We start from the raw sequence: 13,115 nt of genomic DNA, 5'->3' as shown, positions 1-13,115 counted from the left end.
TCTTTCCTTCAATGAACTTTCATTTTTCTCTTTCTGATGACTTCCTTATCCCACCCTCCTTTCTATAAAGGTCTTCTATTTTGTATAACCCCTGAGTATCTCTCTGCGTGCTAGATGAGATGCTGCCTCATTCATGAAATCAGTTAATAAAGCCAATTAGAGGTTCAAATTTACTAAGTTACATTTTATTTAACACGATTAAAAACTTTACCTAGACTGACCAATAAAAAGGTAAGATACAAATTATTAAAATCAGCAATAAAGAGGGGACATCACTCAATCCACAGAACTTAAAAATACTATTAAGGAAAATAATATGTACACTATTATGCTATCAAGTTAGACAACTTAGGGGAAATGAACAAATTCTTATAAAAACACAAATTACTATAACTGACTCAAGCATTAATAGACAGTCTAACTAAATCTGTTATAAGTAAAATAATGGAATTAGTATTTAAATGCTTCCCACAAAGAACCCAAGTCCAGAAGCTCCACTAGTGAATTCTACCAAATATTGAAAGAAGAAATAATACTAATCCTAAAAAGGAAGAAATAATACTTTCTAACTCATTCTATGAGACCTGTATATCCCTGGTATCAAAGCCAAAGACACCAGAAGAAAACTACAGAAAAGTATCCCTCATGAACATATACACAAAATTCCTAACAAAATGCTAGCAAAATGAATTCAGGAATATACAAAAAGGATTATATACCACAACTGACTGGAATTTATCTCTGCATGCAAAGCTGGTTTAACAACTGAAAATCAATGAATATAGCATATTAACAGAAGAATCAAACCCACATGGATCATCTCAATAGATGTAGGAAACGCATCTGACAAAACTCAACATCCATTCATAACAAAAACTCTCAACCAACTACCATGTTTCCCCGAAAATAATACCTAGCTGGACAATCAGCTCTAATGTGTCTTTTGGAGCAAGAATTAATGTAAGACCCGGTCTTATATTATATAAGACCGGGTCTTATTTTACTACAATTATTTTACTATAAGTATTTTACTTATAGTAAAATAAGACCGGGTCTCATATTAATTTTTGCTCCAAAAGATACATTAGAGCTAACTGTCTGGCTAGGTCTTATTTTCAGGGAAACACGGTAGGAATGGACGCTTTCTTCAAGCTGATAAAGGGAATGTGAGAAAAACTTAGAACTAACATCAAACTAATGGTGAAAGACTAAAAGCTTTCCCCAGGATCAGGAACAAGGATGTTCACTCTCATCACTTCTATTCAACATTGTACTGGATGTTCCAGCCAGTACAATCAAAAGAAATTAAAAGTGTATAAGTCAGAAAGAAGTAAAACTGTCTTTATTTGTAGACAACATAATCCTGTATGTAGAAAACCCTAAGGAGTATATAAAAACAATTAGAACTAATAAACAAGTTTAATAAGGTTGCAAGATATAAGATTAATATACAAGAATCAGTATTTCTATATACTAGAAACAAACATTCCAAAAAATAACTCTAAAAAATTCTATTCACGATAGCATTAAAAAGAATCAAATACTTGGCAAAAAATTAACAAAAGTGCAGGACTTGTACACTAAAAGCTATGGAGAGAAAGTAAATAGGATCTAAATAAATGCAAAAATATTCCATGGTCATAAATTAGAAGATTTAAAAGTATTAAGATAGAAATTCTCCCTTAATTATCCTATATACTCAATGTAATTCCTATCAAAATCCCAGTTGGCTTTTTGTGTAAATAGTTGGCCCTAAAATTTATATGGAAATACAAAGGACCTAGATTAGCCAAACAATTTTAGAAAAGAATAAAACTGGAAGACATACTACAGTATTTTAAAACTTACTATAAAACTAAAGCAATCAAAATAATGTATTAGTGAAGGACATAGATCAATGTAATAGAATTGATGATTATAGACATAAATTCTTACACTTACAATCAACTATTTTCAACAAGGTGCCAAAGCAATTCTGTGGGAAAAGGACAGTCTTTTCCACAAACTGTGCTGGGATAATTGGTTACTCCTATGAAAAACAATGAATCTAGGTACTTACCACATACCCATTTTTAAAAATCAACTAAAACTGGATTATAGACCTAAAACTTTCAGAAGAAAACATAGGAGAAAATCTTTGTGACTTGGGCTAGGCAAAGATTTCTTATATATAACAACAAAATGATAGTCCATAAAAGAAAAAAATTAGATAATCAAAATTAAGAACTTCATACATCAAAATACACCTTTAAAAAGATAAATCACAGACTGTAAAAAATATTTGCAGTCATATATCTGATAAAGATTTGTACCCAGATTATATACAAAACTCTCTACATTTCAATAATACCAATCAAAAAATGGGCAAGAAAAAGGGCAAAAGATTTGAACAGACATTTCTGCAATGAAGATATACATATGGCTAAGAAGGACATGAAAAATGGTCAGCATCATTAATATTTAAGGAACTGCAAATTAAAACCACAATGAGATACCAATACATTGCCACTAGAACACATTTAATTGAAAAGACTAACAACAACACAAGTGTTATCATTTGGAACCCTCATTCACTGCTGGTGGGGATGTAACATGGTTAAAATACTTTTGAAAAGAATGCTATTTCTTAAAAAGTTAAATGTAAACTTTCCATATGGCTCAGCAATTCCACTCTTACCCGAGAACAATGAAAACATATAAAGACTTGTATGCAAACGTTCATAGAAGCATTATTTGTAATAGCTAAACACTGGAAACAATCCAAATATCCATCAACTGGTGAATGAATAAAATTGGGTATATCCATAAAATTGATTATTATTCAGCAATAAAAAGAAATCAATTATCAATACATGCTACACGGAAAAGTTTCAAAAACATTATGCTAAGTGAAAAAGCCAGGTGCAAAAGACTGACTATTGAGTGACTCTATTTATAGTGAAATTTCCAGAAAAGGCAAATCTATGGAAATAGAAAGTGGTTGTTTGAGGTGGTGCTGGGAAAAAAGAAGTGACTACAAATGGTCATTGGGAACTTTTGGGGGGTGAGGGAGAAATTCGTTATCTGGATTGTGATGATGACTGTACAACTCTATAAATTTACAAAAGTTCAATGAATTGCACTTAGAATGAATCCATTTGTTAGTAGAAAATTATATTTCAATAAACTGAAAAATTGGCAATAAATAAGTGCAATTTAGCTAAGAGATCTGTGGAGATTTACCACGGACAGAAGGGAGACACTTGATGTTTCTACTTCAGAATAACTGCTAAAGCTCAGATAGCAAATCTTATCATCAATGCCCTAAGGAAACATTACTAAATTCCAAGGGCAGTGGAATTATCAAAAGGTAGTTCTCTTCTGAGATACAGCTCCTGTCTCTCTTGGCCAACAGTGACTATCTTGAGTTTGTTACGGTTGCATCTCATTACCACGAAAGACAGAAAGAGATAAACCACAGGATTTTAGCAGTTTAATCTCACAACGGAAATGGAAATGGGCCTGTATTAGTCAGCTCAGGCTGCCATCACAAAATACCATGGACTAGGTGGTGTAACAGCAGAGATTTATTTTGTCACAGTTCTGGAGTCTAGCACTCTTGGTGAGGGCTCTCTTCTTTGCTTAAAGTCACCTTCTTACTGTATTCTCAAATGGCAGAGAGAAAAAGGAGAGAGAAAGGGAAAGGAGAGAAGGAAGCCAGAGCTCAAACTCTGGTGTCTCTTCCTCAAAGGGCACTAATCCCAAGATGAGGGCCCCACCCTCACGACCTCATTTAAACCTAATGTTCTCCGAAAGACCGCACCTCCACATACCAATACTACAGGTTAGGGCCTTAACATATGAATTTGCGGGTAAGGCCTGGACAATTCCATTCACAGCAGGGCCTTTAATCGTAACTAGTAACTAAAGATTTTTCTCCAGCTGCCCATAAGGAACCACAAAACATAAAATAAAAATAAAAAGTTAACTTTTCTCTGATGTCCAAAGACATCTGTGCTGATAATATTCTCAAGCTCTGCTAAACTGTGTTCTGTATCTGACCCAAAGTCCCTTCCCTTTTCTGGCCAAAGAAAACAAGCACCCCATTTTTCAGAATTTTATGTAGACATGTATAACAGACAGGATTAACCATATCAAATTATACTTGCCACTTCTTTCTGTGTCAGCATATTTTTTGCCTTGGGCTTGCAATTTGAAAGGGGAGGACCAAAACACTTTTATTGCATGTAAGTGGGACTCCAAGCTGTTTCTGGGCTGCGCTTCACACATTTCAGCTGATTAGTGACTATTTTAACAAAAGCCAAACATCCTTTCTTAAACGTCTTAATTGGTTAAGAGCTTCTGTTGCCTGCCACAAAGAGTCTCTGTAAGTCATTGATTAAAGCAGTGCGCACATCAGCACAATCTGAAATAAGTTTCCTTTTTCAACCAGCTGCGCTTAAGAAGCAATCTTGAAGGCAGCCCGACTCCAAGAGAACAGAGTGAGATGCCCTGGATGACGATGGCCTCCCATGCATGGACGAGTTGCAGAATTCACAGGAGGTACAGAGAAAGAGCCGTAAGTAAGAGAAATTGCCACGGTGAAGTACTTCAACCACTCTCTGCCTCACAAATCTCTCCTTAGCACTCACTGCAAGGGTGAACTCCAACAGCAAGCGGGATAACGTACCCTTTCTCTGAAGCACCCATTCATTTTGCCATCAGAGCCAACCGTGGACGCCTGCGTTGTTGTTGTCCTGCTAGCACGGGTCACCTACGCAAGCCAACTGGTCACTGTGTTAAATGAAGGCTTGAACAAACTCTGCTTTTCTAGTTGTTCGGACATGGATAAAACCTTCATGTGAGTTCCACATTTTCAGCCAGAGGGGAAAATATCCATGTTTCACATAAAAAGAGACAAAATACACAAATTTAAGGCAAGCACCTTTACCACCTGGGATAAGAAAACCACTGGGAGAAAACAGGAACGTCGTGGGGTATCACACATAGATTTCCTCTAACAGTCTTAGGAAAAGTCTTAGTGCTGAGAACATAACTACAGCAAACAGGGTTTTATTTTTATGCTACCAGTTGGCTTTTTTTCTTAACAGATAGCCAGGCTACATTTTATAAAAGCCTGTAGGGAAAGAGTCCCAGAGAGCAGTTTCCAGGCTCTTGGCCTCACGTGGAAAGGTGCTGGCTCGGGTAGCAGATGTCCATCAGCTGTGACTAGTTGGCCATCAGCTGTTACCGGTTAGCCTTTAGCCACTAATATAACTGCTGCGGCTAAGCTAGCAAGGGCGGATTGCGGCTAGCAAGTAGGGTTGGCAGAGAAGCGGACGGCGGATTGCGGATCATGTGGCTCCTACTTCCTGTGTCTCGCCTGGCCACCAGCGAGACTGGGGTGCAGGAAGACCCCTCGTTGGGGTGCTGGCAGAAGTTTGCTTCTGTGTCATAACCAGCCACCATCAAGAATATAGTGGTATGACTCCCCAACTATGGCTCCGTGGGTGTTCCTTTTTGGCCTCACCATATTCTGCGTTCTTATGCAGGGAGCAGGAGCTGAGACCCTGCATGACAGAGCCATATCCTATAATTGGACATAATCTGATCCCCAGATTGACAGACTCTTGAAAGGATGTTAGAAGCTGAACAAAAACGGAAACATTTTAGGGAGAATTGCTGAAAACTGAAAACACTTTTAAAGTGGTTCTGTATGATGGTCTTTGGTTTCTATGTCATATCTTTTTTATTATTTCTTTTTGCCTTCATTTCAATGATTTCACTTAAATTATATGCTTGATGAGTTTTATTACATTAAAATGTAAACTTCAGGGTAGTGCTGTGCCATGTACTGAAATGTAGGCACCAATGAAGAAGCTGAAGCCACAAGAGGCCAAGACGGCGGGATGGAGTTTGAGGCAGTGTTTCCACACATTTGCAACAATCAGTGGGAAATCATCTTAACTACATTTAAGTTACTTTATGTACTAGTATCTCAGACTCGGTGGGAACCTATAAATTCAGACATATCTCAATCATGTAGGAAGCATTTGGAGGATTGAAGTCATGTGGCTTTTCCTTCTCCAATTTGCCGTCCAGTTTTTGACCACTTTAGCACGCTTCCTAAGCAAAAGCAGGGAAGGGACGAGGAATTCAAAATCCATATGTTCCCCCTTAGAAGCCCTGCTGAACAGGTGGCGGAGGGGGGTGTTCACATAAGTGGGTAACCTCGATTTAGGGGTGTCTGAGAACTCTGGACTCAGGTTCTTCCAATAGCCTACACCTACAGCTAACACACATCACAATGATGGCACGCATGCACTTATGAATACTGTGTAAGGGAACCAACACTTTCACATTTGTGAGACGATTATTATGTACATAGACGTGGTCAGGAATTTTTCTATTGTGAAACTGTAGTGACAGACTGGTGGGGTGGGTAGGAAAGGAGGAGGAAAGGGGCCAGAAAAAGAGCACCTGAGAATCAAAGACAGCTTAGAGAGGCATTGACAGCCAGAAAGAACACATTCCTGGTTCGGTATTACCTCCTCTATGCCAATAAGCGCAGGACAAGAAATATCCCTCATACCAAAAACCAGAAGAAAATGTGTAGCTGCCCACTGTAGACTGCTGATGTCAAGAGGACAGGATCACAATACTCTCAGTATGACTACAGTATTACACCAGACAGAAGAAATTACAACCCTCTTTCAGTTTATAGCAAAGGGGGATCGAATATATGGTGATGGAAGGAGAACTGACTCTGGGTGATGAACACACAATGGGATTTATAGATGATGTAATACAGAATTGTACACCTGAAATCTATGTAATTTTACTAACAATTGTCACCTCAATAAATTAAAAAAAAAAAAAAAAAAAAAAAAAAAAAGGTGAAAGGGCCAAGTTCTACCTAGGGGTAAAACAATCTTACCAGCTATCTATTACAGATCATGCTTTTGGCAAGTGAATTTTAAAAAGTAGATGTGAGGAGAAAAGAGAAGGGCTTCTCCCTCCCTTGCCCTAGGCAGAGATCTCCAGGAGAGATAAAGATCAGTACCAGGGAGGCAGCTTCAAGAGCAGAGTACTTTGTGCTTGCAGGGGAAGTGAGTCTTGGCTCACAAAGGGCTGTGGAAAGAGATACCCAGGCAGCAGAACAGAGGCAGGAAAAGTAATGAGAAACAGAATTTCTGAAGCTTGAAATAAGAAAGGAAGCCAAGTTAGGACCATGAAACAGAACTAGTTGCTAAGAAGCAGGTAGTCCCATTTTCCCACAGCTCAGCAGAAAGTCTGCTTTGGTGAGGTCACTGGAAAGCGACCCAGTCGTTTCACTGACCAAGTTCTAGATGGAGGTACAGAGGGACATTTGCCATCACAACACTAGCAATATACCAGGACTCAGTCCCATCCAACATAAAAGGATGGTCTACTCATCAAAAGTACCGTCTATAAGTACAAGGTTTAAAATTCGTGACCTTATTAGTATTTAAATAAACAACAAAAAAAAAAATGTAGGAAAGGAGGGCATTAGGGTTAGGAGAAACAGTAAGGTTGAGTGAAAAAAATCTAGTATTTGAAAGAGAAATAGATTTGAACCCCTGTGTGATTTCTGGGGAAGTTTATCTCTTCCAGTTTCACAGTTTTTCCACCTGTAAAGTGGAGATGATAATACCTCTTTGTAACCTATATGCCATCTAGGGATCACTGCCCTTGTTATTTTCACAGGACTGCTTCAAATCCCCAATTCTATGGCCTAGGGGAAACATTAGGTTTTCCTAAGATAGGAGCAAATTCTCCGGAATTTACTCTCGATCTCTTCAGACTCTGCCTCCTGTGCTCTCAGGTGCTTTCTCCGCTCTGCCTGATGTAATTCAAGACCCAAAGCACTGCCACTTCGCCAGTTTCCTCATACGCAGCACTATAAAACCACGCATTCCAGTTTTACTGACACTGAACATTTGCAGTCATGAGTTGGGAACATATTATAGAATGCTGTGCCCTTCCATAAACGCATTCACTTCCTCTCCCTCTCCCTTCTATGCCTTTTCTCTTCATCCCATCCTCTCCTCTCCTGACTGGCTCTGGTTTATCTGCCTCTATGACACTGTAACTCCCCGCTGCTCTGAACCCAGCACTGGTTAACAACCAAGTCTGGGGACAGAGACGCCGTCTCTACCCAAGCACATATCAAAGTATTTTCCCAATTAAAACAATTCTCTTTTTCAGAGCATTCTGCCACCAGCTGTTAAGGCTCTAACATTTCTCTACTTGCTCATGTGCTGCAGGATTGCTGTGCGGGGTAACTGAGACCAAGAATACAGCAAAGTGCTAGTACAACGACCTGAACATAGTGGACACCAACTAACTAGCTACCTTTATAATGGTGACGATGTTGGACTTACTTAGGCCCTGAAGAGACCATGCTGACACCAGCCATAGAGGCCAATCACTTCCAAAGGGAGGACCCTTGACTTTGGCCGAAGTAACTTACAACATATTAGCAAAACCTAAGATGGCCGTAATCTTTCTTCCAAAACACAATCATCATGCTAGACCATAGCGTTCACTGACTTGTCACAGCATGTTTCTGCCCCCTTCCCAACACACAGAGTATGTAGCCAAACAGACAGCAGCATAGTGCAATGCTGGGCAAATCTCCTCTGATCAATGCAATACATGAAGAAGAGAAATTCTGAAGTACTGTTTCCACCAATCCTTCCAGAAAGCTGTCACTTTTACATTTCCATCTTCTATTCAGATGTAGTTTTGTGTTAAAACTCAAAAGCTTTCCTGCTAAGAATATGGCAGTTCTTAACAGGGCAAAAAAACTCTTCTCTGATCTGAAAGCAAAATATTCACACCCTGCCTAAAAGAGTGCACAGGACCTGGTAGATTCCATGCTCTCTCTCAGGCTCAGCTGGTTAACGGCAGAGCAGGTCCAGGCATCGTGCTAGGATTCTGAGACTCTAAGTGGTAAGGTGCCCTAGACCCATGCCAGGCACTACAGAGAATTCAACTAAAAAGGTGTCGTGCTCTAGGCATGCAGGAGCCATTTCTCCCCATAAAGTGCCAAGAAGTTGGAAGCGGACAGTTCTGCACACACATTAACATAAACACACAGGCAGCTCGCACAGGCCTGACCCTGGCCAGCAACAAGGAGGACGGTTGGATACACGAAGCCGCAGGACTGCAAGCACCAGTTGCCATTCTTTAAAGGGTAAATGAACAGGAACCTGAACACAACTGAGTGTATGAATATTAGTTCAAGACCCTCTATCCGTCCCTGGAAGCTGTTGTAATATTAGCCCAAGCCTAAACGGATTCTTGGTGATATCTGATAAGAAAACTGTGAGGACATGGTCAATTTCAGAAGGATCAAATCTGGGGCAGCCGCCAGGTCTTTCTGGGACCACTGTAAAGGGGCTCAAACCCTCAGGAGTAGAAGAAGAATTATGAGTCTCAGAAAACAGGAAGACACAACACAAAAAAGTTTTCTTCCAAGCTCACTCACAGTAACCCAAAGAACTTCAGAGACGTGGAACTAAAAGCTCCGAGGTCCTGGCCTACAGTTTTATTACCAGGGAGACCTACAAATTATTTTTCCTTTGGGCAGACCTGTGCTGGGTTTATCCTCATATGCTCATGACGTTCGTTGTCTCAGTGAACTCACTAACATGGGAGAACACAAAGATACACCGCTCTCTGCAGCACTGTAACAAAAGGCCACACTTCTTAATCTAGACCTAAACCTACTAACCTAATTAAGGATCTCCCCTGAAATGCAGAGCCGACGGCGTGTCACTCACCTTCCTCAAAGCTGGCGGTCTTCTGCCTCACTAGAGTGCGGAAGTTTTCAGCAGGATTCACACTTCCAACCTGGAATACACCCACAGACAATAAACCTGCAGATCACCTCTCGTTATTGGCTGCACCCCAGGCAAGATAAGATGGCTTAATGTAGGAAGTGTGCTCTTATAAAATAAAACCACAGACAACGTGAAGGTCCCTTTGTGGTCATTTTCATCTCCAGGGCTCTGTTATAAGCCAGCCGATTCCTGGAGCCAAACAGCCCGTGTCTGCACTTTCACTTATCTCCCTTTATGCAAAGTGACTTCTTTCCAGAGGGGTCAGAATATTACCAAGCCACCAGCCAGGCCAGCTTGAAGCCTTTATGTGGCAGACGGCTTGTGCATCCTGACACCCAACCCATTAGGAAGGGGAAGATTCTGCAGTGTGGGGTCCGTTCAAAATATATTTGTCCCACTAAGATGACATGAGAAACAACAGCTCGATGCTTGATGCACTGAACTGCCCTTTCTGGGGGGGACTGCTGCTGAGCCTTTGGCATTGAAGTTTTGGTAGAATATATAAACACGCCCAAACTGAACATGTCCCCCCAAAATAAAAGCAGATATATATCAAGGTTTACTGCAGTGCAAGGTGGGCAAGTTTCAAAGATGAAAATCTCTGCCAACTACATGGCCCTTCCTGATCATACTATGTCTTTATTCTTCCTGTCCTGCCTTGATAGGGACTAAGTAAGTATCATTCAGTTCATAGGGGAGAGGACAGTGGGGTTCTATTATGGCCGGTAAACTTGGGCACAAAATGTACTCAAGTTTCCAGTTTACTCTGGTATAGCTGTCAGAACAAATAATTATTTTTCCTTCACTAAAACCACTGAAATAAAGCCAACTCATTCTTGACATTCAGTTTTTCTGAGAGCATTTCTTTCTGAGGTAGAGAAAAAGTAGGCCCCAGGGCTAATCATCTTTCCTAGTATATTTGGCTAGCTAGTAAGGAACAATTTTTAAGATCCACTGATTCAAAATAATGCCGCTTAAAATAAAGCAATATGTTCAAGTTCCAAAAACCTTCCCATTAAAGAAAGATCTCGAGTGTTAAAGGACACTTGGTTTGAGGAAATCGGAACTTGTGAAACCTGTTCTGAAGTTGTATATTACAAAAGAAATAGAGTTTTACTCTTAAATTTTATAAACTTGGAGATTGACTCATATCATCAACCCCACTTATCCTATCAACTTGATTAAATAGAAAGCAGCAAAATGAAGCCGACAAAATCTCCACAGAAAGTGCTACCACTGAGCTGTTCCATGCTCTACGTATTATGCTGTGCTCTGTGTACTATATACATAAAGATAATTCTATAGGTAATTCACTGAAAATTACTTAAAGGAAGAAGTGTGGGAAGAGCCTGTATGGCTTATATACAGAGCAAGTGACATTTTAAAGGACTAACAAAAATTGATGCAATCTCCCTGAGCCTCAACCTTCCCGACACGGGGAGAGCACAGTGGGGAGTTCTGCTTACCCTGGTGACCCGGCCTTCAGCCAGGCTGGAGAGGCTGAAGTGAGCTCCCTCTTCCTCAGTCTTCAGTTTTTTAGAGGTGGGTCCTTCTTCATGGCTGGAAAAGAAATAAATGGTTCCCCCCCGCCCCCTGCTTAAAACAGAAGAAACAATACAAGTCCCAGAACTGCTAATGTGAAAAGTACAATTTTATTTTTCAAGTGTCGAAAATAAATAGCCGCACTTAGTCCTCCTTTACAAACAGGCTGCCTCCCTTTGCCAGCCCAGCTCCTGACAGCCTCACTGCAGCAGCCCTGGCTTTGTTTCACAGCAGCACAGAAATTATAATTAGTAGTTGCATCATAAAGCCCTCTCAAAAGATGAAACTGCAAGCATAGGAAATGGAAAATGAACATTTCGGTAAGAAACCCATTCACCCTTCAGATACTATTTGCTAGTTTCTGTCTCCGAATTGATAGCTATTAGCTTTTCCATATATATAGAACACCTTTGCATCTAATAACCCATCTTCTCCATCATGTATGTGAGAGCTTCCACTTACAGCTCCCAAAACCTACCAGACAAACCATGATTAAATATGCAAAAGCTTGCTCTTAGAGAAGTCTCAAACTATAAAAATCCACTTTCAAAAGAAAACATTTAATTTGTTCTTTTATAAACTTAATTTTGTTTTGGGCAATATGCTAACAGAGTCCAATAGCATCTGTGTAGGAAGGGAAAGATGACTCGCAGGAAGTGTATCAAACATCTTGCCTCAAGTAATAGTCTGGCTTTAACAGCCTGCCTTAAAGTCAAGAGGAGGTCAAGTTAATTGCACAGAAGAAGAACATCAAATGCAAACACTCTGACCATAATCTCCCTTAAGCTGCTGAACATAGAGATAGGAAGATTCTTCTCCCAAATAATCAATCTGGGGCAAAAGCAGCTGTCAAGAAGGGCTGAATGAGAAGGGAAATTAGTTTCTAGGATCTAGTATTTCTAAATGTGATGCTTTTGTTCAAAAAGCCCAACCTTCAAACAGTGAAGCATAAAGAGGAGGTTATCCTAAAAATAAAGCAAAGAAAAACAAGGCATAAACTGGCTTATTCAATGATATTTCAATAATGAATGTCCTTACAGCTAGATGAAAGGACTGAAGTAATCATTAGAGCCGTACAAAACATGAATAAAAAGTCTTATTACTTGACATCTTTCCCATTCACCACTTGTTTTTTTCCCTTTGAGAAGCAAAGAAAAGTAGAAGACAGAGGATGGGGACCAGGAAACATTAAAAGGGTTGAGTCAGCCTGACCTTTTCCCTTCAAATAGAATAATAAATGCATGAAGCCTTGATGGCAAAAATGGAGGAAAAATGCACAAATCCAAGCATGAAATTCCATCAGAATTTGAGTTCATTCAAAAAATCAGAACCATTTCAACCTTTGCCAGTTGTCCCCAAGAGACAGACAACATGGTGCTGATAAAGATTTGGAGACAAAAGACATGACATGGATTCTAGCCTCAGTTTTGCCACTCACTAGCCCTGGAATCTCACACCTTCTTGAAGGTATTGATTTTGTATTAATTTTAGTATATCTAGAGTTTAGAGTCGTATAAGTTACTGTTCTCTCTGATCTTCAGTTTGCTCCTTAAGAAAACACTGTGATGTTAAGTACAATGAGTATATCAATTACTCATGTATTCTCTTCCAAAATTACAAATTAACTTATATAGTGGTATTAAGAAGCATTAAACATACAAAGCACTATGCTAAGTTCTATGAGAATACAGGGTTGTGTCACATAAAGAATTTCTTAAATCCTCC

At 39.6% G+C, this 13,115-nt stretch overlaps 1 protein-coding gene across 1 annotated transcript in view; it reads right to left on the bottom strand.

The window, feature by feature from the left end:
- Positions 1-13,115, bottom strand: part of XRCC5 (X-ray repair cross complementing 5) — an 82,164-nt gene that overhangs the window by 25,569 nt on the left and 43,480 nt on the right. Inside the window, exons 15-16 of the mRNA XM_019727052.2 lie at positions 11,315-11,408; positions 9,789-9,858 (exon numbers count right to left, since the gene is read on the bottom strand). Of these exons, the coding sequence (XP_019582611.2) occupies positions 9,789-9,858; positions 11,315-11,408 (164 nt within the window). The remainder of the gene's footprint in view (positions 1-9,788; positions 9,859-11,314; positions 11,409-13,115) is intronic.

This window comes from Rhinolophus sinicus, linkage group LG01 (assembly GCF_036562045.2).
Source record: "Rhinolophus sinicus isolate RSC01 linkage group LG01, ASM3656204v1, whole genome shotgun sequence".
NCBI lineage: Eukaryota > Metazoa > Chordata > Mammalia > Chiroptera > Rhinolophidae > Rhinolophus > Rhinolophus sinicus.
This window is presented reverse-complemented; position numbering and strand designations above follow the sequence as displayed.